Source organism: Diceros bicornis, chromosome 39 (genome assembly GCF_020826845.1).
Source record: "Diceros bicornis minor isolate mBicDic1 chromosome 39, mDicBic1.mat.cur, whole genome shotgun sequence".
NCBI classification, from domain to species: Eukaryota; Metazoa; Chordata; class Mammalia; order Perissodactyla; family Rhinocerotidae; genus Diceros; species Diceros bicornis.
Window position 1 is genome coordinate 1,637,489 of NC_080778.1, and position 27,485 is coordinate 1,664,973.

The 27,485-nt window shown below is 40.7% G+C and overlaps 1 protein-coding gene across 6 annotated transcripts in view; it reads right to left on the minus strand.

Moving 5' to 3' along the window:
* Positions 1-27,485, minus strand: part of FAM120B (family with sequence similarity 120 member B) — a 91,531-nt gene that overhangs the window by 39,013 nt on the left and 25,033 nt on the right. For all 6 annotated transcript variants that reach the window (XM_058533952.1, XM_058533951.1, XM_058533955.1 and 3 more), the window contains 3 exons: positions 21,175-21,276; positions 12,628-12,800; positions 8,419-8,511 (listed from right to left, as the gene is read on the minus strand). In XM_058533952.1, the coding sequence (XP_058389935.1) occupies positions 8,419-8,511; positions 12,628-12,800; positions 21,175-21,276 (368 nt within the window). The remainder of the gene's footprint in view (positions 1-8,418; positions 8,512-12,627; positions 12,801-21,174; positions 21,277-27,485) is intronic.

A 27,485-nucleotide genomic window follows, 5' to 3' on the forward strand; every position in this document is an offset into this window, starting at 1 on the left:
AGCTTTGTTCTTTTTTCTCAGGATTCCTTTAGCTATTCAGGGTCTTTTGTTGTTCCACACAAATTTTAGGATTCTTTGTTCTATTTCTGTGAAAAATGTCGTTGGAACTTTGATAGGGATGGCATTGAATCTATAGATTGCTTTCCGAAGTATGGACATCTTAATTATGTTAATTCTTCCAATCCAAGAGCGTGGAGTATCTTTCCATTTCTTTGTGTCTTCTTCCATTTCTTTCAGCAATGTTCTATAGTTTTCAGTATACAGATCTTTCACCTCTTTGGTTAAGGTTATTCCTAGGTATTTTATTCTTTTTGTTGCAATTATAAATGGGACTGTATTCTTAATTTCTCTTTCTGCTACTTTGTTGTTAGTGCATAGAAATGCAACTGATTTTTTGTATGTTGATTTTGTATTCTGCAACTTTACCGTATTTGTTTATTACTTCTAAAAGTTTTTTGGTGGATTCTTTAGGGTTTTCTATATATAAAATCATGTCATCTGCAAATAGTGAGAGTTTCACTTCTTCCTTTCCAATTTGGATCCCTTTTATTTCTTTTTCTTGCCTGATTGCTCTGGCTAGGACTTCCAATACTATGTTAAATAGGAGTGGTGAGAGTGGGCATCCTTGTCTGGTTCCTGTTCTTAGAGGGATAGCTTTCAGTTTTTCACCATTGAGGATGATATTAGCTATGGGGTTTCTCATATATGTCCTTTATTATGTTGAGGTACTTTCCTTCTATACCCATTTTATTCAGAGTTTTTATCAGAAATGGATGTTGTATCTTCTCAAAAGCTTTCTCTGCATCTATTGAGATTATCATGTGATTTTTATTCTTCATTTTATTAATGTGGTGTATCATGTTGATTGATTTGTGAATGTTGAACCATCCCTGCATCCCTGGAATAAATCCCACCTGATCATGGTGTATAATCTTTTTAATGTATTGTTGTATGCGATTTGCTAGTATTTTGTTGAGGATTTTTGCATCGATCTTCATCAGTGATATTGGCCTGTAATTTTCTTTTTTTGTGTTGTCCTTGTCTGGTTTTGGTATCAGGGTAATGTCGGCTTCATAGAATGAGTTAGGGAGCTTCCCCCCCTCCTCAATTTTTTGGAAGAGTTTGAGAAGGATAGGTATTAAGTCTTCTTTGAATGTTTGGCAGAATTCACCAGGAAAGCTGTCTGGTCCCGAACTTTTATTTTGGGGGCGGTTTTTGATTACTGTTTCGATCTCCTTACTGGTGATTGGTCTATTCAAATTCTCTATTTCTTCTTGATCCAGTTTTGGAAGGTTGTATGATTCTAGGAATTTATCCATTTCTTCCAGATTGTCCAATTTGTTGGCATATAGCTTTTCATAGTATTCTCTTATAATCTTTTGTATTTCTGAGGTGTCCATTGTAATTTCTCCTCTGTCATTTCTGATTTTACTTATTTGAGCCTTTTCTCCTTTTTTCTTGGTGAATCTAGCTAAAGGTTTGTCAATTTTTTTTATCTTTTCAAAGAAAGGAGGTTCATGTTTAATAAATGTGATGCTATCTCACTGTGAGAATGCCACGATCAGCTGGTGTGATCAGCTATCCCAGTGAAGTTGCTTCTTAGGTAACTGAGTGCCCAGAAGACACAGGATTGTAATAAAGTAAAAAGTGGGCTTCAGGCCTTGCCTGAGGCCTCTACAGAATGTTTTAACCAAGAGCTGCTGCTAGCACGGACAATGATTAACCTTCACGCTCTGACTTTAAATAGCACACACCCAGCTCACGGGTCTGAGCACTCCTACTCCACCTATCGACCGGCCAGTGCTCCTTTTGCACACGGAGAACATGCTGGTGCTGGCGTAATTCACTCTGCACACCCACAATAACAGCATGGGCCCCAATAGTTCCGTGTCCAGTAAATCTCGAAAAGTCCTCACAGTGGCAATGAAATATAATGCCTACCATACATCACTTTCTAACGTGGTATGGCTTGAATTTTATAATAGAATTTTCCCTTCCATTAACTTCTATTCCTTTACCTTTTAATTCCCCAACCAAAAATGACCAAGTGCTTTCCAATGAGCAGGGATGAGCACCAGAAAAGACGCTGCCACCTCCTAAAAGCTCAAGCCTCTGGGGTGGCTCAGACAGTGCTCCCTGAGCCCTCGGTGCAGGAAGGAGAGGTGAATGGAATGTTCTCACAGCCAGCCTTCCATCTGGAAGGAGGCTGGGGTCAAAGCCGGCAGGGGCAGAGGTCGGGGTAGGGTTCTTGGTTTCAAGGACCCATCGTCACAGCAGAGATATGCTGACAGACAAAGAAGCCTATGGCAGTTGGCTTTGGCTCTTCCCCCAATAAAGAGAGCAAGTGAAAACATAAAGTCTCCTCCTGACTCTGGGAGGGGAGTCCCCAACCGACTCTGAGAAGGGACAGGACAGCTTCTGCACATGCTGTCTGAGTGCAGATACCAGGTCTGGGAGGTGCTCTATCTGGCTCAGCATGATGACAGTCCTAATATCGTATGTTTTATAGAAAACTTTACCAAATACTCTGGGCAGGCACCCAAATCTGACAAAATACTGTGGAGTGAACACGGTAGCTATTTCTACCCCTTTTATATCCTAGACAAGTGCACAGTATGCCCAAGTTAAAAGACACTGTGCACAGAACTGAGTTGTGAGCCGGGATTCCTGGAGGTCCAGGGCTGATGCCATCACAACACGATGGACAGGAACTGGGGACGGATCAGTGAATGTTCACAGGAATGCATATGTCATGATGTGTGACACAGGACATGTGATCACTCCTCTACCCTAGGTAACCCGTCTTCAATGATAAGACAGAAGAATCCAAGAGTCACTCTACCCCTCAAAGCTGCTTAAAGAGGGAGACTTCACAGGCTACTTATTTGTCTACAATTCAGTCTATTGCTTAACTGTCTTTCCCTCCTAACAATGCAGAGATTCTAACTTAAATTATCTGTATCTCTATCGATATATGTGTGTGTTTTCACATGGGCTGTACAAACTAAGTGTGAGCTATTTAAAGTACAATCAACAGACCACGTCCTCTGGAACTGTCCTCTGTAAGCTGCACACACACACACAGTTACAGACATTCAGAGACGGAACCAGCGTTCAGGGCAGACAAGGCTACAACTGGGAAGAAAGGACTGGGATGTTTGACACTGACAGCTCAGCTCCTAGCGCATTCTCAGTATCGGTGAGACTGGTGTCTCTTGCTATCTGTGTGCATTATAAAAGAAAGCTAGACTTTTGTTTTTTTAAAATTAAAATTAATGCTGCTTTCCTTCTTTTTTCTTTTTTTTTATAATTACTGCAGATTAAGGGTTCTTGTATTCCTTGATTTCATACATAGCAGACTTCTATGTCTGTAAATGAATGTGTGTATAAATAAATATGTGATATAATCTTTACATATACAATCCAATCACCTGGATTTTTTAACAAATATGTAAATACGTGTATTGTTTTAAAGCTATATTTGAGCTGTTGGGACAAGAAAAATAATTCTGGGTAAAAAACTAATGGAGCATTTTAAAAATTCCCCATGAGCATAGTGAGCAGGGACACCAGGCCCAGAAGCCATGTGGCTCTAGAGCTGGTGGTGAAGACAAGGGGTCTGGAACCAAAGCCACAGCCAACTCTCAGACAAGGTGCCCCTCAGCAGTCAGAAGGGTCTCATCCTGGGAGAGCCTGCCCTGCTCTCTCACGGCATCTCCACAATCAACCTGGGAAGCCAGAAGGGATAGTAGCCCTGGGCTGACGAGTAGGCAACTGAAATCGAGTTCTGTTTTCAGTGCCACAGCAGGTGGGGGAAAAGCACCTCCCTCCTCCTGGGACACTTTCCATAGTGGCTGTGGCGGTCACTGGAGTACTCTTCACCTGTGCTTCACCTGAGCGCCCAGTTGCAGCACTCAAAAGGGGCAGTGATGAGTAACAGCTGGCATGGGTCCTGTTTTTGCTGGAAAGAGCCAGAACAATGGGAAGGTGCCTGGTCTGCCTGGAGATGCCACAGCTGGCAAGAGGAAGGCCCAAGAGAGCTGGCAGGAGGGTGTGTGCTCCTGTTCAAGTCTGCTTTTAAAGTGTGCCTTCCCTGAGGCCTCTTCACTCCGAGTAACAGGATCTTTCTCAAGGAAAAGGGTAGAAGCGAGAATACTGGTCAGGCATCAAGAGCCCTCACTTCACTCGGGCTCTGCCAATAACAAGGTGTGGGTGACATGGCGCACTCAGTGTTGACAAGGACAGAGCATCCTGGCACAAGCACATACGGCATCCCCTTACTTTACAAGAGGGAGAAGTTATGTTCCACTGCACATTTCTAAGAACTGTTCAAGGTCATGCAGCTAGCAAGTGACAGCCCAGTGCATGACCCTGGACTCCAGCTGGTGCTGCCTACACTGCCTCAGTTTCCCCATATGTACAACAAAGCAGGAGACAGCATGACCTCCAAGTTCCTTTCTCCTTCTGCATGGCTGTTTCATTTTATTGGGAGGGAAGAGCAGAAGAGATGAGGGTCCTGGGCTATATAATGAAAGCAGCTTAGCAGCTGCTAAGGGACAGACAGGCAGAGTAGCAGGACACGGGCCTGGAAGGAAGGCGATGCAGCTAGGGCTACAGCCTAGTATTAAGAAATAGTATTAACATACTAATAACCCAAAATTCACTTTTTAAATTGTGTTTTGCCAAAGGGAGGAAGAGCTAACAGCTGTTCATACTCGACAGTGAACAGCTAACATCATACCCAATGGCGAAAAGCTGAAAGCTTTTCCTCTACGATCAGGAACAAGACTAGGATGCCCACTCTCACCACTTTATTCAACATAGTACTGGAAGTCCTAGCCAGAGCAATTAGGCAAGAAAAAGAAATTAAAGGCATCCAAATTGGAAAGGAAGAAGTAAAATTGTCACTATTTATGGATGACATGATATTATACATAGAAAACCCTAAAGACGCCAGCAAAAAACTGTTAGAATCAATAAACGAATTCAGTCAAGTTGCAGGATACAAAACCAATATATAAAAATCTCTTGAATTTCCCTGCACTAATAACAAACTATCAGAAAGAGAAATTAAGAAAACAATCCCATTTACAATTGCATCAAAAAGAATAAAATACTTAGGAATAAATTTAACCAAGGAGGTAAAAGACCTGTACACTTGAAACTATAAGACAGTGATGAAAGGAACTGAAGAAGACACAAATAACTGGAAAGATACTCTGTGTTCATGGACTGGAAGAATTAATATTGTTAAAATGTCTATACTACCCAAAGCCATTTACAGATTCAATGCAATCCCTATCAAAATTCCAATGGCATTTTTCACAGAAATAGAACAAACAATCCTAAAATTTGTATGAAACCACAAAGGACCCCAAATAGCCAAAGCAATCCTGAGAAAGAACAAAGCTGGAGGCATCGTGCTCTCTGATTTCAAACTATATTAGAAAGCTATAGTGATCAAAACAGTATGGTACTGGCATAAACATAGACATTTAGATCAATGGAACAGAACAGAGTGCCCAGAAATAAACCCATGCATATATGGTCAATTAACTTATGACAAAAGAGCCAAGAATATGCAATGGGGAAAGGACAGTCTCTTCAATAAATGGTGTTGGGGAAACTGGACAGCCACAAGCAAAAGAATAAAACTGGACCACTATCTTACTCCACATAAACAAAAATAAACTCAAAATGGATTAAAGACTTGAATGTAAGACCTGAAACCACAAAACTCCTGGAAGAAAACACAGGCGGTAAGCTCCTGCACATCAGTCTTGGGAATGACTTTTTTGGATCTGACAACAAAAGCAAATTAAACAACAAAAGCAAAATAAACAACAAAAGCAAAATAAACAACAAAAGCAAAAATAAACAAGTAGGAGAACATCAGATTAAAAAGCTTCGGTATAGCAAACAAAACCATCAATAAAATGAAAAGGCAACCTACCAAATAGGAGAAAATATTTACAAACCATATATTTGATAAAGGATTAATATCCAAAATATATAAAGAACTCATACAACTCAACAGCAAAAAATCAAACATTCTAATTTGAAAATGGGCAGAAGATCTGAATAGACATTTTTCCAAAGAAGACATACAAATGGCCAACAGATACATGAAAAGGTGTTCAACATCACTAATCATCAGGGAAATGCAAATCAAAACCACACTGAGATATCACCTCCCACCTGTCAGAATGGCTATTGTCAAAAAGACAAGAAATAACAAGTGTTGGCGAAGATGTGGAGAAAAGAGAACCCTTGTGCACTGTTGGTGGGAATGTAAATTGATGCAGCCACAATGTAAAACAATATGGAGGTGCCTCAAAAAATTAAAAATAGAAATACTATATGATTCAGCTATCCCACTTTGGCGTATGTATCTGAAGAAAATGACATCACTATCTCAAAGAGATATCTGCACCCCCATGAACAGTGCACCATTATTAACAATAACCAAGACATGGAAACAACATAAGTGTTCGCTGATGGAGGAACAGATAAAGAAAATGTGGTATATATATACAACAAAATATTATTTAGCCATAAAAAAAATGAAATCTTGCTATTTGAGACAACATATATGGACACTGAGGGCATTATGCTAAATGAAATAAGTCAGACAGAGAAAGACAAATACCATATGATCTCACTTACATATGGAATCTAAAAAAAAACTCAAAAAACTGAGCTCATAGATACAGAGAACACATTGGTGGTTGCCAGTGACAGGGGATGGGGGTGGGCCAAATGGGTCAAGGAGGTCAAAAGGTACGAACTTCCAGTTATAAAATAAATAAGTCATGGGAATGTAATGTACAGCAGGGGGACTATAGTTAAATAATACTGTATAGCACATTTGAAAGTTACTAAGACACTAAATCTTAAAAGTTCTCATTGTAAGAAAAAAAAATTCTGTAACTATGTGCGTGATGGATGTTAACCAGACTTATTGTGGTGATCATTTTTTAATATATACAAATAAAGTCATACACCGCATAATGACATTTTGGTCAACAACAGACTGCATATATGATGGTGGTCCCATAAGATTAGTACCATATAGCCTACGTGTGTAGTAGGCTGTACGTCTATGTCTGTGTTAAGTACATTCTATGATGTTCACATAATGATGACATCGCCTAATGAAGCATGTCTCAAAATGTATCCCCATCATTAAGTGATGCATGACTGTATCCAATCACCACGTGGTACTTCTGAAACTAATATAACATTGTATGTCAATTATACCTCAATCAAAAAAAAAAAGAATTAGTATTAACCTACTAATAACTCAAACTCACTTTTTAAAATTGTGTTTTGCCAAAGGGAGGAAAAAAATCCACTTTTTTTTCTTTTTTTGGTGAGGAAGATTGGCTCTGAACTAATATCTGTTGCCAATCCTCCTCTTTTTGCTGAGGAAGATTAGCCCTGAGCTAACATCCACGCCCATCTTCCTCTATTTCGTATGTGGGACGCTGCCACACATGGCTTGATGAGCCATGCGTAGGTCTGTGCCCAGGATTCAAACCTGCGAACCCCGGGCTGCCAGAGTGGAGTGAGTGAACTTAACTACCACGCTATCGAGCCGGCCCTGAAAAATATTCACTTTTAAAAACAACTTCTTTGAAAATGATGTAATAAAACTGCTAATACAAAAGAAAAAAATCTGGCACTGTTTGTTTAATTGGACTGCTACAGGAATTAGTTTATGAATGTATGTAAGAGTTCTGAGATTAGATTAAGATATTGCTTATAAATAAAATTTATTAGTTTTTTTCACTGAATATAACAGTACAGAACATGGACCTCCTCAACAAAGTGCATTATCTCCACTATCAAACATCTTTACTGAACACCCAATAAGCAAGACGCTGGGAGCGGACACCTGGGAGGTGTGATGCGACCCACCTTCCAAGAGCAGGCACTGTGGTGTGGGAGACAAGGCCCATAGACAAAACAGGCAGGACAGGATGTGTACAAGCCAAAATTACTAACACCAGAAAAAGGCATTGTATTTTCCCAAAGTTAGTAAGGTTTATAAAGCATCAAACTATTCTCTTCAAATTACTAGAATATTGAGACAGTATTAAGAATGAGACAAGTCCCTCAAAACTGCACTTGTTAGCATTTGATCCAGCTGCTCACAAAGAGCTCTGGAGTGTGGGACACTACCTGTACACAGCTTCACAACTTTTGCGAACCTGGCAGGACTCTGGGCTCAGCTATTTGAGAGAGGAAGCCACACCACTGTATCATGAAAACAAATTGACTAAACATGCCTTCTTGATCTTTTCTGTGAAATATCCACCAAAATTAGAAAAACAAAAAGGGCTGGTAAGAGCGCTGACCCTTTGGTCAGGGCAGGGTGTCTTCAGAATTGTGACAATCAATCAGTCATGCCAGTACCTGTAAGTCTACAAGCTGCACAGTTGATTTTCCTTGGAGACACAAGGCCTGAGCAATAAAAGCATGCAGATCCTCGAGGCACAGAGTGTCCACCTGAAAGGGAGAGAGAGAGCCCAGCATTAGTACTGGGAAAAATCTGGGCAAATGAACCTCAACACTAGCACAGGCGCCCACACCTGGTGTGTCTAGACTTCGGGCAGCAGACGAGCAGCAGAGGAAACGCAGGTGGAGGTGAGCATCCTCCGCCACCTCCGTCCACAGTCCTGGTGTAAAACTCTCCACGATGCCCACAGAAGCTGCATAAGGAGCCTGGTTACTTGCTAACAAAGTAGAAAGCTCCAGAACGCCTGGGAGGAATCATGAGCTATCACCAAGTCTGAGGCATAGGGAGATATAGTGATCATTTTTTGGCACAAATGTCCAGAGGTGGCAATTCAAGGGTTTCCAGACAGAAAGCACCCACAGCTGACCTGAGCTGGAGTGGTCAGGGCTGGGAAAAACATCTATCCTCACCAGCCCAGATGAAACTTGTGTCCTTGGATCCAGTTTAAAGGAAACCAGGATCCTCAAAAAATGAGTCCCATCCTATCCTCTGTGGAATCAAAATGTCTAACCAAAGTGTGAGAGAGAAACAAGGAGAGACAGTGACATGGAGAAAGCGACAAACGGGGTATTAACAGCTGGGTCTCAAGTAAACTGTGGAAATGAGGAGAGGACCTAAGACCAAAGAAGACAGAGCCAGGCTGACACTATTGACAGCAGACTGCTCTACTGCGCCACCTCCGCAGAGGATGATGAGGCAGCGACTTTTCTAGTTTAGCCACCAAATTCTACCAGCCAGATAAAAGCACTATAGTACCCACTTGAAAAATAGTTCCACTATCATCCTAAGAATACAAGAACTTCTTTTTGTAGGAGAACACATGCGTGGCAAGTAAAGGCTTGAGGGAAAAAAATAAGAAAAGAACAAACCCATGGAGAACAATTTTGATTCCTCCTGGGTGATAAAAATGGCTAATACGGTTACTCCCAGCAAAAACAATCCCACCATAAATCAGAAAGACTATTCATGGGGGACTCCTGCTTCCCCTAACCATGATCTGCCCAATCTCTCTTGGAAGAAGGTGGCATCTCGGCTCTCAGCTGGCACGTACTTCTGCACCGTCACCTCCACCCGGCAGAAGACACTGAGTGCTGCTAAGACCTAGGGACATTCTCACTGACCCCATCACTATCCTACTCCATTTTTACTCCAAAGCAGTTGTTGACTTTGTATAAATGACAGCTATAATTATTTCAGGGAAAAATAAAAAATCTACAAACATGTAGTACTCATGACCAAGAAAAATGATCCCAATCTACAGAAGTAAGACCAAGCAGAGAATATATTTTTTTAAAATCCATAACCCCCTATCTCTCTCCATCTAGACTGAGATTTGTTGGCATGTAATTCTGCTTCTTGCCATTAGCAACTTTTAAAGAAGGCTGATTTTAAAATACCAACCCATGAGAAAAGAATAACTATTTCACATGTCATATTTTTTCACAGTTAACCAATTTCATACTCTGCCACCATCTTTGTAATTAACAACCTAAAACATATCAGAGGGTGCCTGATTCTTAGTGATAGCAATCTTTTAGAATTACACATAATGGATATTATTATTATAAAGTATTTGCTCTACTATACATTATAAAAAATATGTACACTTTCTACGATGTAAACTTACCATTCCAGAGAATTTTCTCAGATAAGCCTTTAATAAAAATTTTGTTGTTAACTTGGAGGTTGGACTAAATGAGAGCATTTAGTTTCTCTATAGGTTTTGTACACTGAACAGTATGTAATTGTATGCCATATTGCACATCAAAACACCTAATTTAGGCTTAACTATATAAAAAGGTATAACGTTTTCATAAATTTATCTTTTTAGCCTTATTAATCCTGAGAGAATAATTATCCCCATGAATAATAATCTTAATTTATGGGATACCACTGATGTGTGGATTTGTTGTTTTCCAGTTTTAAAAAGTTCCAATTTAAATGTGTCCTTTAAGTCAAACCAACATCGAGCCTATCTCATACTAACTTAAACTCAACAGATTTCTATTTAAAAGGCAATTGTTAATAGAAAGAAGGTAAAAGTGGAAATTTTCCCCCTGATGCTTGTCTTGCTTCAGGTTTATACAAACATATGAGATGTAAAGCTACTGTTCTGCGATTTGGGTTTCTTTCTGCTGGAAGCGGTTTTTCATAACCAAGTAGAGCTGTTGAGTGACCGCGAAGGGGTCAACAACCCATCTCTCCTGCTGGAAAGAATAACTCAAAATGTATGTCCTAGCAGTGCTAACACATGGCATTACTATCCATATAGACACAAACAGTATTAAAAAGAAAACACACTTATTTTTATGGATGAGAAAACTCAGCTCTTGGTTATCCTCCACTTCCCAATTCCCACTATGGCTCAACTTCAGCCATAGCCACCTGTGGCTTAATAAACAATGGACAGAAAATATTAACTGGTAATATATGCATGTATATATAATAAATAATATCAAAAGAAATATATTTTTACACTTAGATATTAAATAATCCTGCTGTCCTCTATTAATTTATACTTGCTAAGTCTGGTGCAAATAAAGAAATGTTCTATTCAAAACAGTAACGCAAAAACTGAAGTTTACATTGATGTATGTGAAACCAATATCGATGCAATAACATCTCTAAGAGCTATTTACCCACACCACACTTTTACAAAATGCAAAATGTAGATCTAGCTATAGAATGGCAGAGCCAATAGGACATTTAGAAAGGAAAAGTCAGTATAAGGTTCCCTTGAAATATAATTCTATAATAACAGTAAGTTCCTTAAAGACAATAATTCTTAAAGTAAATTTAGGTTTGAAAAACAAAATCACATAACTTTCTATTCCAGACAAATGAAAATTTGATGGTTATGCCAAAGCATACCCAAGAGACGTCACAGTTGGAGATCAGAGGAGAAGACAAGAGAGCTTGACAGGGCCAAGAGTTTTGAGAAAGTCTAAATAGGTTAAAGAAATAGACACTTGATTATAGAGGACTTGTTATGACAACAGTGAGACAAAAGTCGTTTTATTTATTTATTTATTTTTATTTTTTTGTGAGGAAGATCAGCCCGGAGCTAACATCCATGCTAATCCTCCTCTTTTTGCTGAGGAAGACCGGCTCTGAGCTAACATCTACTGCCAATCCTCCTCCTTTTTTTTTCCCCAAAGCCCCAGCAGATAGTTGTATGTCACAGTTGCACATCCTTCTAGTTGCTGTATGTGGGATGTGGCCTCAGCATGGCCGGAGAAGTGGTGCGTTGGTGCGCACCCAGGATCCGAACCCGGGTCGCCAGTAGCAGAGCGCTCGCACTCAACCGCCAAGCCATGGGGCTGGCCCAAAAGTCATTTTAAAATAAATACAGCTGGGGAAGGGCAGTGGGGAGAAGAAGGGGCTGGGAGGTGGAGGGAGTAAGGCCCTTCTTCTACTGAGGTGTCCAAACATTATCGTGGACATGGGACACTATTTAAAGGCAAATCTTTTCACTGGCCTTTATAATTTTCACATATAAACTAAGTGTAAAACTAATGAAAAAGAAATTGTCCAACTTGTTGAGGGATATCTATTAGGACCTAGTGCTGCATTCCTGACATGCAGCACATGACCCCGAAGTTAGTAGGTGAAGAGAAGACTAATGCTGAGGATCTGAGGATGATCCTCGTGGACCTTTCGCTGGGCACCTCTCAAACACTTCTCATGTTTTCTATAATATGACTGCCCATAATTCCAGGAAGTAGATACTACCGCGTTCATAACAAGCACCCAAGCAGTGACAAGAGCACAGGGGAGGTACTCCACAGTCCAAAAAGCTTAGAAAGCATAGACAAAGCGAAAGCAGGTTCCTTCATCTGCGAGATTTCCCAAGCCTGTATCACACTCATGTGCATTACAAACCTCTAAGGCTGAGAGCAGACAGGGCTTCTTGAACATATGCCAACACAGAACCCTTGTTTTGGTTTTAGAGCATTTCATAGGACTAGCGTTCATGGAACAGACATTGGACAGAGATAATGTGGAGGACTGACCCATGGCTATATCTCAGAGCATTGCATCTCACGAGAGAGGAGGGCCAGGAGTGAGGAGCGACTGCAGCGATCAGAACACGGAGCCAAGGTTACCTGCACAAAGAGGTAGATCAAGAGGCAGCACAACGCTTTAAAAGGGCTCTCTACCGCCTGCAGCTCTTCTCTTGAGGAGGAAAGGTCGAAACAGGCCAGGAGTGTGTCCAAGCGCCGGGCTTGTATTCCTGGCTCTTGGTTCAGCCACAATAGTTTCAAACTAGGCGTTCCCCCTAGTTAAAAAAAAGTCCATTTACCATTATTCTTTGCACTAGTAAATTATAACATGCTTCTTGTAGAACTACAATAAAAGAATAAAGGACACTAACCTCTTCCCTTCCTGACATCCTTGGGCTTTAAAGCTCAAAGGAACTAGAAAGTAAACATGAACAGAGCTTCCTGGTTTAAACCAGCAAAAATCCTAAAAGGCTGGCACATACGTATTTCATTGAAAACATTTTTCTGTTTTAATGGCCCATGTTTTGAGGGAAACTAGGGCTTTTTTCCTACCTGTGTTGCACCCTGGATTGTTCAGAACGCCTTTTGGAGCACCCTGAGATATCAGGGTGTGAGAGAGACACAGGCGCGATGCAGCGCTTGGGTGACGCACCTCCAATTCACCCGTTGGCTTGCCCTCTATTCCCCTAGATCAGCGGTTTTCACCCTCAGTCTGCGAAAGAATCAGCTGCAGAGATTATACGTGCATTTTCCTGGGTTCCGCATGCAGAAATTCTGCTCTGATAGGTGTGGTACCTGGGAGTCTGCAATGAACAACCTGGGGACTTGGATGCAGGCTTCTGCGGGCCCATGTTTTGGAAAGCATGTCACTAAAACTATTAAACAAACAAAAAGCCCTAAAACACAATTTTTAGTATTTCATTTCTATATTTTATATATACGTTTAAATTATTAAAAGAAAAGAAAAGAAAAAACGCTTCGTCATTTATTTTTGTCAAAACGTAGTCTGGAGGAAGACACACAGCCCTCTGCTGCTGCTGACAGGGGGCCATTCTGGGCCAAGTGGGTCCCGTAGAGCAGCAGCGTAATTTTCCACAGGGTTGCTGGGCTCTAACATGTGCATGAAGTGCAAAGATGGCTTGGATCTAAATGTTTACTAAGGAAAAAAAAACAAAATCGAATGGCATCAGAATTAAATGTCTCAAAAAGGGAAGCTCTTTGTTTTTTCTTACATTTTTCACATTATTTAGTATTTCAGTCGTGTACTTCCCACCATCAGAAGTGAAACAACCCAGCAAAACTTACTTGCATTTCTGAAATGGCTGAAGTGTTCCCTCCAACAAAAAAAAAAAACTTTCATTCTTTATCTTGGAGAAAAAAATCATTTTTCTCTTGAAAGAAAGAAAATACTGACGACAATTGTCAAAAAGAAAAAATCCATGGCACTAGTTATTAAGATAGAGATACTATTCCAAGATAATCACCAGGGTCAGCAATTACGTCTTAGAAACACACTTTTCAGGTGTTTATAATAATCATCTAGACCAAGGTCAGCACACTGCAGTTCATGGACCAAATACACCTTACAGACTGCCTGTTTTTGTACAGACTATAAACTAAGAATGGTTTTCACATTTTTAAATGGTTGAAAAAAATCAAAAGAAAAATATGTCACAATATAAGAAAATTATATGATTTCCAATTTCAATGTCCCTAAATAAAGTTGTATTGGAAGACCACTGTGCTCCTTCATTTACATATTGTCTACGGCTCCTTGTGTACTTTAAATGCAGAGTTGAGTAGTTGCAACAGAGACCACATGACCCAAAAAACCCAAAATATTTACTATCTGTACTATCTGAAAACTTTCTGAAAGAACTTGAAATATTTACTATCTTCACAGAAAAAGTTTGCCAACCCCTGATCTAAGGTAAATGATGAATATTCCATTATCATAGTTATTTCAAAAATACTAAGGTAACTGAAAAACATTTTTTGTGACTATAAAAGTCATGCATTATAACAAATTTAGAAAAACAGAAAAGCATAAAGAGAAAATAAAAAGAATCTACAATCCTACCTTCCAGACATAACCATATTTTAGAATATAGCCTCTAGTCCTTTTTTCAATGCATATAAAACATTTATGAACACAGCTGAGAAGCCAAGTCCCCATCAGAGTGCACTGAGATGGACAGTGGAAAGATTCTACCTCGTGTTTCATTTGCTTACACATAAGACTTTAATACAAAAAAATAACATTCATGAGATCTAGTTAGAATCAAGTATGGTGGCAGTGATAAATGCGAGACTTCCTGAGCAAACATATAATGATGACAGTGCTTGTGGCCTGTTATTCACTCCCAGTAGGGACAAAACTGGATAGAATGGGCTTAGATACCCAGGTGAGATACCACCAGCTAAGATACTTACAAGTATGTTTAATAAAAGATAGGAGGGTAAGAAAAATAAAACCAGACAACTGTGTACCATTCTTTTCCTCACATATATTGTCACAAAAGTTTCTATGAAGGCCGAGAGTTTGCACATACTGATGCCTGCAATTCCAGGTGCGCTGCTAGGTCCTGAGAAACCCCATATGAAAGATGGACAGTCACTCTTTTGGAAGAGCTTGCAGGCAAAGCTATACGAACACACTGTGATAAAAGACCATGAAGGTCTTCCCAGAGGAATACTGAAGGTCAAAGAGTAATAAGCAAATCGGGGCAGGGGCACGGGAAGAGTGTCCATGGAAGAGATGACCAGGAACCTTTGGGCTGGGCTTTGCTCCATGAAGGAGATGACTTCTGGGACTGAAAGGAGGCAGCAATGGGTATCTGACAGAACCCTCCCTGTTTTCCTCCCTCCTATCCATCAATCCAAATGTCCCACCAACCACGCTCTGGACATCTACTTTTGAGGAACAACCACATGCTGGCCATCACAGCAGGTGCTGGAGACATCAGGGGGAATGAGAAAGACTCAGTGTTTGCCCATGGGGAGTGCACAATCCATTGGAGCACACAGGCACCCACCATAAGTGTGAGACTCTGAGATCATGCAATGGAGGACTTGAACTGTGAAGAGAGGGAGCACCATGGAAGGAAGAGAGATGTGAAGAGCTAGTGGGAATTAATTATAATGAGGAAGGAAAGGGCAAGTTCCAGGAGACATGGTGGCCAAGGTCTCTATCCTGAGAGCAATGGGAAGAAACAGAAGGGTTAGCCTCCAAGAATCCTGTGATGAGGTCTGTGCTCTGAGATGACTCAGGCTGCAGTGGGGATGGAAGAAGTCATGGACTAAGAGGTGTTAGGGGACATAGCAGGCTGGGGCAGAGGAAGACTCCAGATTGATGCCTTCTTCACTGCAATAGAAAAGGATAGGATCTCAGAGCGTGGCTTCTGCAGCGGGGCCATACAGGAACTCACAGTTCACCCAGAATTGCAGGTACCAGTGAACGCATGTGGACAGAGGGAATGATTTATTCAGGTCTCGGCATCCAGAGGTTGCGACATGTAAGTGAAGAAAAAAGCTGGTAAGCAACTTGTGGATTGATGGGTTTTATTTTATTTCCCCTCTATCTTTTATCAGATCAACAGCCTTAGCATCACCTGGGAACTTGTTAGAAATGCAAATTCTTGGGTCCCATCTCAGAAATTCCAGGGGTAGGGGTAGTATCTGTTGTAACACGCCCTCCAGGTGATTCTGACGCAGGCAAAGACTAAATACCACACAACATTCCTCAACAAAAAGCTAAGCAATCACTTACAGACAAAAAAAGAATAACTTACCATAATAAAGAAATTGGTTCTTGAGATGGTCTAATGATATATAACAGATTATAGAAAACCACGAGTTTGAAAAACCATGCCCTCATAAATCTCTTTAATATCAGAGAATTTTAATCCTAACTTCAATCAATAACTTATTTAGTTAAGCAATAAGTATTAAATGTCTATATGTACATTAATGCATGAGATAAGACATCTCAACAGCTTCCTCCAGAACGTGAGGATCTTTGTCTTTAATAGAAGATAACATATTCTGAGGTTATCATCTTTTTATGCCACAAGTAATACATCCCTACAACACATGGAGAGCCTCTGAAGATTCTACACAAAGGCCTTAACTGGAAGCTTGTTTTTTTCCTAAGTGCAGTAAAATGTCGGTTCCTCCCATCCACCCAGAAATTTATTTCTCAGTTGATAGGTAACCAGGGAGGGTGTGAAGTTCTCTGAAGGACCATTTAGATTAGTTCTCTTCTACTGGTAAACTCTCTCTAAGCAAAGTGGTTTTTAACTCAGGTGTGACAACCTGAGAGTTGAGCCTACCAAACACGAAGGAAACTGTTAGTAATTTCAGTTTAGAAGAAACATATTTTGATCAGAATTAGAAGGCAGATCACCTCAGAGGAGAGCAGCTAAAACTATCTGCTGTGGAAGAGAGCTCTTCTCTCCCTGTCACACACAAACACACACACACTCATCTAGGTCATGGGCATACACAGACTCTGCCAGAAAAGATCAAGAGTGGCCCTTACATTTCACCCACAGCTCCACAGGAAGCTGAGATGTTTCAAAGAACAATCCAGAGACCTAAACTAGCGATCTGGTCTCTAGGTCACCAACTAGCATTGCATCTAAAACACATCAGCTTCAAAAACCTAATTACATAACTTGGTAAAAGTCTTTGTGTAAACAGATGGACAGAAAAGCCTAGGAGCTTTTCAGGAGGGACTGAGCCCCAGAGGGCAGAGCATATGAGTGGGGAAGAAGGTCATTTCTATGAATGACAACTCTGAATACTGTCTTGAGAGATGCCTGGAAGGACCCAACCCCTGGGTGGAAGGTTGCTGGACATGCCTCATTAGTAACAGAGCAATGGGCCCATTTGTGTTTTTACAGCTATAAACACGAGTGAATGAATAAAGACACTACTAGACCTTAAGCTATGGCATTTTTTCTGTGCTTTTTATATGGAAATAAGTATTTTAATAGCTAGGTTTTAGAGTTATCCTATGATTATTTTCCTTGCATATTTCTAGGGTAAGAAAAACCATAAAACTGTCTGGCTTGTGTCTTCTCTCAGGATATGAGAGGTGAAACTTCTGGAAATTAACTTGCATCTTATGTCTTAAATTTACTTGTGAAGGTTTTAATCCATAAGTTTAATTTAAATGAATATTTATTTAGCATTCTCTTTTTGATAGAGAATTCCCGGCTGAGAGAAAACAAAATTTAAAACCTGGACTACTCACATGCAAATTGAATCTTTACTCTGGCTGGATGAACTTCAACAGCCTATTTATGATAAGCAAAAAAAATTCTTTCAGATATAAACAGAGTAGAATGCATTGCCATCTCAAAATATTAAAGTCTACACTTACATGGATGAGTCATCTAATTTCATGCAAAATGGCAGTTATATTGCTTCTATCTAATGCATTCAAAATACAGTGAATGTGGCTATAAAAAGGAGTCAGTACAAAATTCAACCATTAGCTTGTGACTCATGTGTATTTGTCACACATTTATTTGGCAAAGCTTCAAATTATCTTTACAAATGGAGGAAACGCCACTACTGAGGTTTTAAATCCATTTGTCTTGATCCCTGACGTCAGACAGGTTGGTCCAGAGACTGGTGGCCACATCAGTGTCTCCTCACCAAGTGCACGTTTACGCACTTGTACAGCAGTTGGTGACTCCATGTACCACCCACAGAAAGCTCTAAGATTTGATAAGACCTTCTTGATCTGTACACATCAAGTGTCAAGATGAAAACCTTCAAAAGTGTATATAAGAGGAGCTGAAACAAGACAGCTTCACTACAATTGTTTAACAAATGATGGAGTGAGTCAAATATAGCACATTCTTTTCATGAAATGTATCACTTTACCTCATTTCATTTTGTAAAAGAGTCTTCTAAGATGATCTGCAAGATTCTGGAGAGTCAAACGTTCTTATATAGCCAAGAAATACTAAGTTCACTTACTGATTCTTGAACAACACTTAAAAAAAATCATTCCAGATAGACAAATTTCCAATTAGATGTGTGCAATTAGCTTTTCGAGGTTTCTAAAATAAGGATATGCTTATAATGATGAAAAAATGACACTGAAAAGAGAAAAACATCACCTATACTTTGTCTAAAGAAGAATCTCCAGTTCTGGAGATAAAAAAAGCAATTTCAAATGCTTGCCTGCTGTTGGTTGAAGACTCACTCCACAAAATGCAGAAGGTCCATATGTGAGGAAGAATGAGAGTGAAGTTGTGTGCTAAAAATGAATACACACACAGACAACTCGAGGGTCATTTACGAGTTGTGTCTGGGGAAAGAAAGCTAAATTTCAAGGTACACCCTTCTTGTGCTATCAGAAAGATCATCTTTCATGATATATTTTAAGATAAATGACACATAATATAGATAATATATATGAATGTGTGCATATATACAGGAATATATCTTATATGTGTATGTATATACCTGAATGTGTGTATATAGCCTACACACAAAAGATGGGAACACAGATGGGAATATATGCATTTAAATGAGTTCTCTGAATAAAATATACCAGTAATAAAATTTTTTTTTCTGTTCCCTGGCAGGTCATTTTAATTCTTTCCCCTTCCTAATTTTTAGGTAATTTCTATAATTTTTCTGCTCTCCTTCTGTCTCCTTTCCACTTTGTTGAAAAATACTTGTGATTTCTTTTTTATTTCTACCATTTAAGAAAGTGAGCATCAAATCATATGTGCTATTAGAGGAAAAAGTCTTTTTTAAAAAAGGAACACTGGCCACTATATTGAGAGACTCACTGAAAATGCAGCATTTATGAGATCAATCTAATTAAATCTATCTCAGGAGGACAAGGAACATCAGATACAGCGTCCTAAGGTAATTCTCAACTCTATGACAATCCTGCTGCTGGTCTGACTTGGGAGCAACCACTCTAGTCACCAACAAGAGCACTTGGCACCTATGTGTAAGGTAACTTTCCTGACACAGTGGAAGGAGAGGATCAATCAGCAGGATTCCACTGTCTTGAATTATACAGTGTTTGAGCAATGGAAAATGCAGTGACAGAAATGTGGATGGTTCATCTTCCGTTTTAGTCTAAAAACACTGGGCATTTTTCCTCATGGACACAGAAAAGCATTAAATATTAAAGTCTTGTCATTTTTGTATCATCATGAACATAAGCATAAACAAACAGAGTCATTCGTCTAAACCACTTGCAACAACAGTTTAAGTCACGTTTCCAGGTCACTGGTGATGCTGTGAACATGCCCTTTAGACAGGGCCCTCCATGGAGGGAACAGGCTTCCCAAGTTCCCTCTAGAAGCAGAATCCTGACATGCAGTCTCTGCAGGCCACATGCACAAGCTTTGCAATTTCAGTAGTGCTGGGGAGAACAGTTTCATAAGCTTCAGAAGTAGTCTCTCTGATAATTGCATGACTTCTAGAGTTTATTAAAACATTATATGAAGGGCCTTTAAAATTAACTCATAATATAATGATGAATAGCCAAATATTCTCTTTAAATCAAACCATGAAGAGAACTATAATAATCCATTTTCGTATTATTTTTGGAAAGATACTATAAGATGAAAATTACATAAACAACAAAACATCTCTGGAAAATTATTTTGGCTATCTTTTAAAAATACTTCTTGCTCTAAAAACAAATGTCAATTCATCTTAATTTGTGTTTACGATAAGTACCTTTTTAGGTTTGACTATATCAATGACTGAGAAAATAAAGAAATATTCTCTGTAATAGCTTTCCTCAACTTCTCTCCCAATACAATTCCAGTTACAAGAAAAACACTTTGCAGTGCTCAAATCCTTATTTGGTAAATTACAGGCTTGTGTGATAGAAAATAATAGTGACATGAGAGAATTTAACAGATACAAAAATGGAATATCAAAATTTTAGAAAAATATTTGTTCTCTGAAACAATGACAGGGGCCACTAAGAATAAACACTAAACCCACCCTCCTCTTCCTAATTGTAGGTAGATACTGTCCCCTATAGTCATGAATTCCGGACCTTTCCAGATACTAAGAACTCACAGGAAGAAACGATTTTCTTCAGCTGATTCTAGGTGAACTGTTTTTCCTTCTCTCCCATTATATGTTCCAAGACACCTGACGTGAAAAGAAAACTGACTTTTCCAGTTAAAATAACTTTCCTTTCTCTCCCCTTTCCAGTTCATCAAAATACGCTTTCAGTGGTGAGCAGAAGAGCTGATTTAAGCACAGTACAGAGAACCCAATCCTGTTACTTCAGCGGATGTTTACTGACCAACAACGAGGCAGCAGGCCCTAGGGATCGGCAGCAATGGGCCTGGACCTACAACCACACTCCTCTGCGTGTTTCTCTCTTTCCCCCTGGCGTGGACCATGAGCTGGAGGATGGGGGAGTGAGGCACAGCAACACAGCAGCCGGCCCAGGGCAAATCTGTGTAACGCCCTTTCCTCTGCTGTTTTAGAACTTTACTAGTAGATACATTCCTCTTGGGCCCAGGGTTGAAATGAAAATTAGTATATGTGCAGTTCTGGAAAAATGTTTCCACAGTAAATCCATTATTGGACACAAATCATTTGGTGAACAAGTGAGTGATTTATTTACACCAAAGCTGTCGGTACCTGGAATGTTCATCGGCAGAGGCCTCACGAGGTCCGGGTGCCTCAACGGGTTCCCAGAGTACACAAACCACTCCTTGACGGTGGGGCAGGAGCTGGCATCACCTGAGAAAAGACAACTGGGTGAGGCGATGCATGTGAGTACCAGGCTCACAGAGTAACAGATCGCCTCTGCCTGGCCAATCCCAGTGGGGAGCACAGTGCGTGCTCATGTCCAGGGTCACTGAGAGGAGCCTCAGGCGTCCAATAGTGGGCTCCCTACCCTCCCATCTGAGGGTTCTTGCAACAAGAACAGCCTCTGAGGTGTGAAGAACAGCAGGATGGCCTGGCTCAGTAAACAATAACCGGGGCAGAGAGTTTACCACCTGGATGGTGCCTACAAAGTCCTTCTCCCTCTGCTCCCCCCTTACACTGTTCCAGAAAAAATGTAGGAAAATTGTGGGAATATGACAGTCCTTTCTGGTCTTAAATTCAGTATTTTATGCAACTATCAAAACTATTATTATGTCAGACAATTCAAAAGCTGGTAGAAATAACCTAGAACAAAGGCATTTCTGCATGTGGTTGGACTATTAATTGCTATCAAGAATTCAGTTTGACTTCCATTCTTCTACCTTACTCAGCAAAGCCACATGGAAGGAAGACATTCCTACTCAATCAACATTGTCACTTAGCTTGTCTTTTTTCCCCAGAATCGGAAACCCTTGCTTCCCATGCCCACCTCCCTCCAGCCCACCTGCCTCTAGCTGCCTGCCGCAGGGCCTGTCCTCTCTCAGGGCCCTCCTACCCTCCCAGTAAACAAAACTCTCTCTGCAACACGCCCATCTGCCTTCTCCACACTGGCTGGCCAGTTAAATCAGGCTCCTGACCACTTCTCTTCAGTCTCATCACCATCCTCGCCATTCTTCATGTAAATGGAGGCTTTCTGGTTTTTGCTTTTTTTTAAGTGAAAGTTTTACTAGGTTGCTGTCCCTCATTAAGATCCCCCAATAGCTGCCCAAGGCACCAGAATAAAAGTGCAGATGACCATTTCTAACCAGATGCTCCTGGTCTGGGGACCGAGGAGCCCCTGGCTCTCCCTCCCACATCATGCCCCACCCTGCTGGAGTACCTCAGGGTCCTCACATTCCCCACACCTCTTCTCATCGCCACATTTGGATATGGTGTTCTTTGGTCTGGACTCTCCTCTCGCCAACCCCAGCTTCCTCTCTGAAGCCGCCTCTCTCGATGCACACTTGGTTAACTCCTACTTTACCTTTACACTAGGGAGTCAGACGCCTCTCCCAGGCGCTACTTCTTTCCCCTAGTTACCCACCCCGACTGTGGGCTCCTAATAGTAAGAACTGTGTCTTCTTCATATCAAGTCCTCAGTTTGTAGCACAAGGCCTATAGCAGATGTTCATTAACTATAAGTTTAATGAACAAATTCAGCTTGGCCTAAATTTCACACATACCAAGAAAAAGAAAAAAAAATCTGAGAAGTATTCTTACAGTTGTGAGAAAAACAAAACAAAAAAACATGGGGGCTGGCCTGGTGGCATAGGGTTAAGTGCACGTGCTCTGCTTCGGCGGCCCGAGGGTTCGCAGGTTTGGATCCTGGTCGCACAGCCACGCACTGCTTGTCAAGCCGTGCTGTGGTGGCGTCCCATATAAAGTAGAGGAAGATGGGCACGGATATTAGCCCAGGGCCAATCTTCCTTGGCAAAACGAGGAGGATTGGCATCAGATGTTAGCTGAGGGCTGATTTTTCTCACAAAAAAAAAAAAAAACAGAAAAAACAACCTATTTTCTATGTAATCCTTTTGGCTTAGTTTTTCATTACATTAAAATATAGTCAACGGAGTGAATGGCGTCCTAAACTGCTATTTCAGAAAGAAGTGCATTCTCTCACACCAAAAGACCAATCTTTTTTTTTTTTTTGTGAAGAAGATCAGCCCTGAGCTAACATCCATGCTAATCCTCCTCTTTTTGCTGAGGACGACCGGCTCTGAGCTAACATCTATTGCCAATCCTCCTCCTTTTTCTCCCCAAAGCCCCAGTAGATAGTTGTACGTCACAGTTGCACATCCTTCTAGTTGCTGTATGTGGGACGCCGCCTCAGCATGGCCAGAGAGGTGGTGCGTCGGTGCGCGCCTGGGATCCGAACCCAGGCCACCAGTAGCGGAGTGCACGCACCCAACCACTAAGCCACGGGGCCGGCCCCAAAAGACCAACCTTACCAGGTTTTACTAACTCGCTGGATAAGAAAACTTAACCATTGTCACCACCTAGCCTGCCAACTGCCTCCTTGGGAAATTACTAACACATTTACAACACTGTATTTTATACCATCAGTGCAGAAATGATTATCTTTCATCTAAAACTGTTCACAACACAGAAGGTTAGAGTTGACTTCTCAAAGAGTTCTAATTCTAAATAACATACAAAGAAAGTAAAGATAGTTTCATGATGGGCACTGGTATCCTTTATTAAAAAACACCAAGTAGATTTTCTATTATTTCCTTTCTTGTTAAGACCTAGGGAAGACAGTTTTGGGACAAATATTCCAAGAGAAATGCACACAGTAGTCAGCTATTCAGCTACACCAAAAGGAAAGAGCTACCCATTGAGACCAGTTAAATAGGATCTACAGACTCTGCGTCTATAGAAGCTCAGCAAGGAAAATGGGCCCACGACCAGCACAGGCAACAACTTCTCTCCTCTCCATAATTCATATCAGCAGATACCAAATTCCCTCTTTTCTCCATATTTTAGACTAGTGAGGGTTAAGTCCATAGTAATTACAAAGTATTTATTAATTAATGAAAGAACAACAGCTTTTGCTTGTAAAGTGATTGACTTGCATCTGATGAGTTTCACTGACCACACAAGAGGGTCACAGAACAAGAGTGAACTATGCTGCTTAAAATGCAGTACTTACAGCTACTCATTATCCAGAACCTCGAATACGAAAACTTAATTTTCACATATAAAATCAACTAGCCAGAGGATGAAAGTTAAATCAGACCTGCTGATTTAAATTTTCACTCTCTAAATGAAATTTTATCTGAAATTGTGGGGAAGGATATAGGAAGTCGAAGAGAGATTATAAATGAGCATCTTCTTTGAGGTGGAGTGCAGGTAAAGGAGTATTAAGTCAGAGGTGGTAGCGCCAGCGTGTGTCTGCAGGGTCCCCAGTGTCGGCCCTCACCTGTGAGTCGCTGGACAGCAGGGATGGGGAATTTAACAGACTCTCAACTGCCTTTGCTTCCTCCTTCTATCACAAGAGGGTAAAAGAGCAGCAGCTAGAAAATGCTGCCAACATCTTCACAGAGTAAATGTGGTAGTCTGGATAGCGTCTTTATTAGACAAGCCTAAATATTCAGATGGCAGCCTCTTCACTTTCAATCCAGATTATCCCTCCTACAGACACTCAGAAAGAAACTCCCATTCCTTCCAAACCCAGAGCCAGATGCAAAGCGTTACCTGGAATCTTCTTAAAATAAAAATAAACATATTTTGTTGGAAAATCCTAGAGTTTAGCCTATTCTCTGGGGTACCACATAATTTCAGAGGTTTTAATCTGGCAAGCACTTTGAAACTATAGAAGAAATGTCTGCAATAATTTGGTTTGTCTCAATTAAAACGAAATAATCTTCTTAAATGCCTATATATCAAGAAAAGAGAAGAGGAAATTGAGTTTGGCAATTCTAAAAGAAAAGGCTGATTTCTCATTCAAACTTTAAATTTGCCGCGCTCTGAGTTCAAAAGAGTGGAGTAAAAACTCGAGTAAAGTTCTTTGCCACTTTTACTCTCTACTTCACGCTGTAACATTTTATCTGGAAAATGGAAAAATAACATAACCAAACTTGTTCTTTTTCTATTCCCAAAGGACAGACACATTATTCCACTTTGTAAAATCTTCCATATATAACCAAGACATTTTCCCCTGGGAACAAAATTGTGAACCTGTCTACACTTTCAACCTCTCTCCCTAAAAACTCTGATGAGATTATGTGAACACACAAACTCTCAAAAGTGCTACCTCCTCTCACATAATTTGGAGGGTCTGTGGGCATGTGCAGGGGTGGCACTGGCAAGGGAAAGAGAATGAGGAGAAGCGATGTCAGTTTTAATCTCTCAATTACTGGGATTTTCAAGTTTGGTAACAATTCTCCAGGGTTTTTAAAAAATATATTTGTCCTTAGGGTTCTGTAATATTTTTATACTGCTAGTTTAATCTATAATTTCATGTGGACTGGGTTCTTAAAAAAATAGAAAAACTTCCCCAAACATTCTTTTTTGTGTACATTTTTGAAAAAAAAAATCACCTTTTAGGTCACTATCTAGGACTTGAATGAGTTGATGGCCTGTAGGCACTTTGCGAAGGTACCACACCACATGGACAGTGAGTACACGTAGGGCTGACCGCCCCATCACAAGACTGCCAGCCTTCTCCAGCTCCCATGGGGACTTCCAGAGTATTTGCTGGCTGAAAATGCAGAGAGACCAACCAGGAAAAAGGACAACTGACCTTAAGTACTGAAGGCTGCTACCCATATGCACAGGCTTTTCTCCAACACTGTTAACCAGGGAGGTGTCAAGAGGAGACAGAATAGATTCTGCACTTTGCATCTTTCTGAGTCTCTTCTATTTCCTAAAATTATAAGGTTTCATAGTGATTTAAGCTAAGACTATCATTAGGGAGACTGAAAAACAGAGACAGAGTTGGAATCAGAGGTAAGAATAGGTATGAAGCCAGGGACGGGCTGAAGACTGAGTGATTTCAGGTTTCTCCCCCTTTGGGCCACAAGGCCATCGAGGCATCTAAATACCATACATTCAACTATATAAAACACAACTAAGGACTCCCTAAAGAGGCACCTTCCAACATAATCAGATGAACTGTAGCATTCAATAGATCAGTATCCAAACTGTACCCATAATTAGGGACTTTGAAGTATCAACATAGCAATTTAGTGCCTTGCCTTCTGGCTCAGACATCTAGTGTCTACAGCTGTGCAAGTTTAAGAGCGCTCCCATGCTTAGAGTCCACAGCCGCGGAGTTAAAAGCACTTTTGATTCTAAATCTCACTTTAAATGAGTGGCTCCCACCTGCCAGTCAGACTGGCTTGGAGACAGCTGCTCACCTAGTGGGATTTGCAAGACCTCACCCTCCCTCCCGTGTCTGAAATTCAACCATTAGAGTTACCCCTTTCTACGGAAGGCCTTGCTAAATGCAAATACTCCTGAAGAGGTCATATTTTACAAACAGACTCAATAAACATATATGGATCACCTAATTCACACCAAGAAATCCCTAGGGGTGGCAAAATGCCCCCTGAACAGTCAGTCCCTGCCAGCTCAGCTTACAGCCCAGTGGGGAGGAGGGACATCAGACAAATAACCACTTAAACAAACATGCAGGTACAAATTGTGATAAGCTGAAGAATGAAAAGCACAGGGTGCTTTCAGAGAGGAGCTCACTTTTGATGAGGAAATACGGGAAGAATTTGGGGGAGTTAGTTTTTAAGGGCTTGATGGAAGAACAGAGTTAATCAGAAGAATGACCTGAACTAGAAAAATACATTTTGTATTTTGTCAACATAGATATTGTTTTTAAAGCAAAAAAGTGAATGAGACAGCTTGGTTATAAAAGGGCCTCCAACACATGAAGGTCAGCAGAGGGCAGGGAGGGAAGGGAGGAAAGTGTGTCACCAATGCCAGGGGTTCAAGGAGGAGCTGGACAGGCAGAACTTCAGTAGAGAGAAGGGAGAGGTAGTGGACTTATCCAGGGCCCCGGGACAGAAGTCTCGATGGAAAGAGGAAGGAAAGAGGGAAAATCTCCCATAAGAGTTGAGAACGAGGTGGTGAGATCTTCCCACAATGTCGGGAAAACAAACCAGGAATTAAAAGATGAAGAAACACTGATCAACCCAGAAAGTAGAACATCCATCTCTTAGCAGTTCCAATAACAGAAAACAGAGATAACAGAGGGGAGACAAATTTGTAAACATAAAAGATAAGAGAATATAAAAAAACTTTCCCAGAGGAAAAAAGGTCATGATAAGAGGAACAAGAATCACATTAGCACTTGACTTCATCAGCACCTACAATAATAGACAAGGGCAGAGAGATGGCCAAGATGGGGCAGAGCTGATGACCAGAGGACACGAGGGAATGGCCCAGATGGGGCAGAGCTGATGAATAGAGGACACGAGAGGGTGGCCGAGATGGGGCAGAGCTGATAACCAGGACACGAGAGGATGACTAAGATGGGGCAGAGCTGATGACCAGGGGACACGAGGGGATGGCTGAGATGGGGCAGAGCTGAT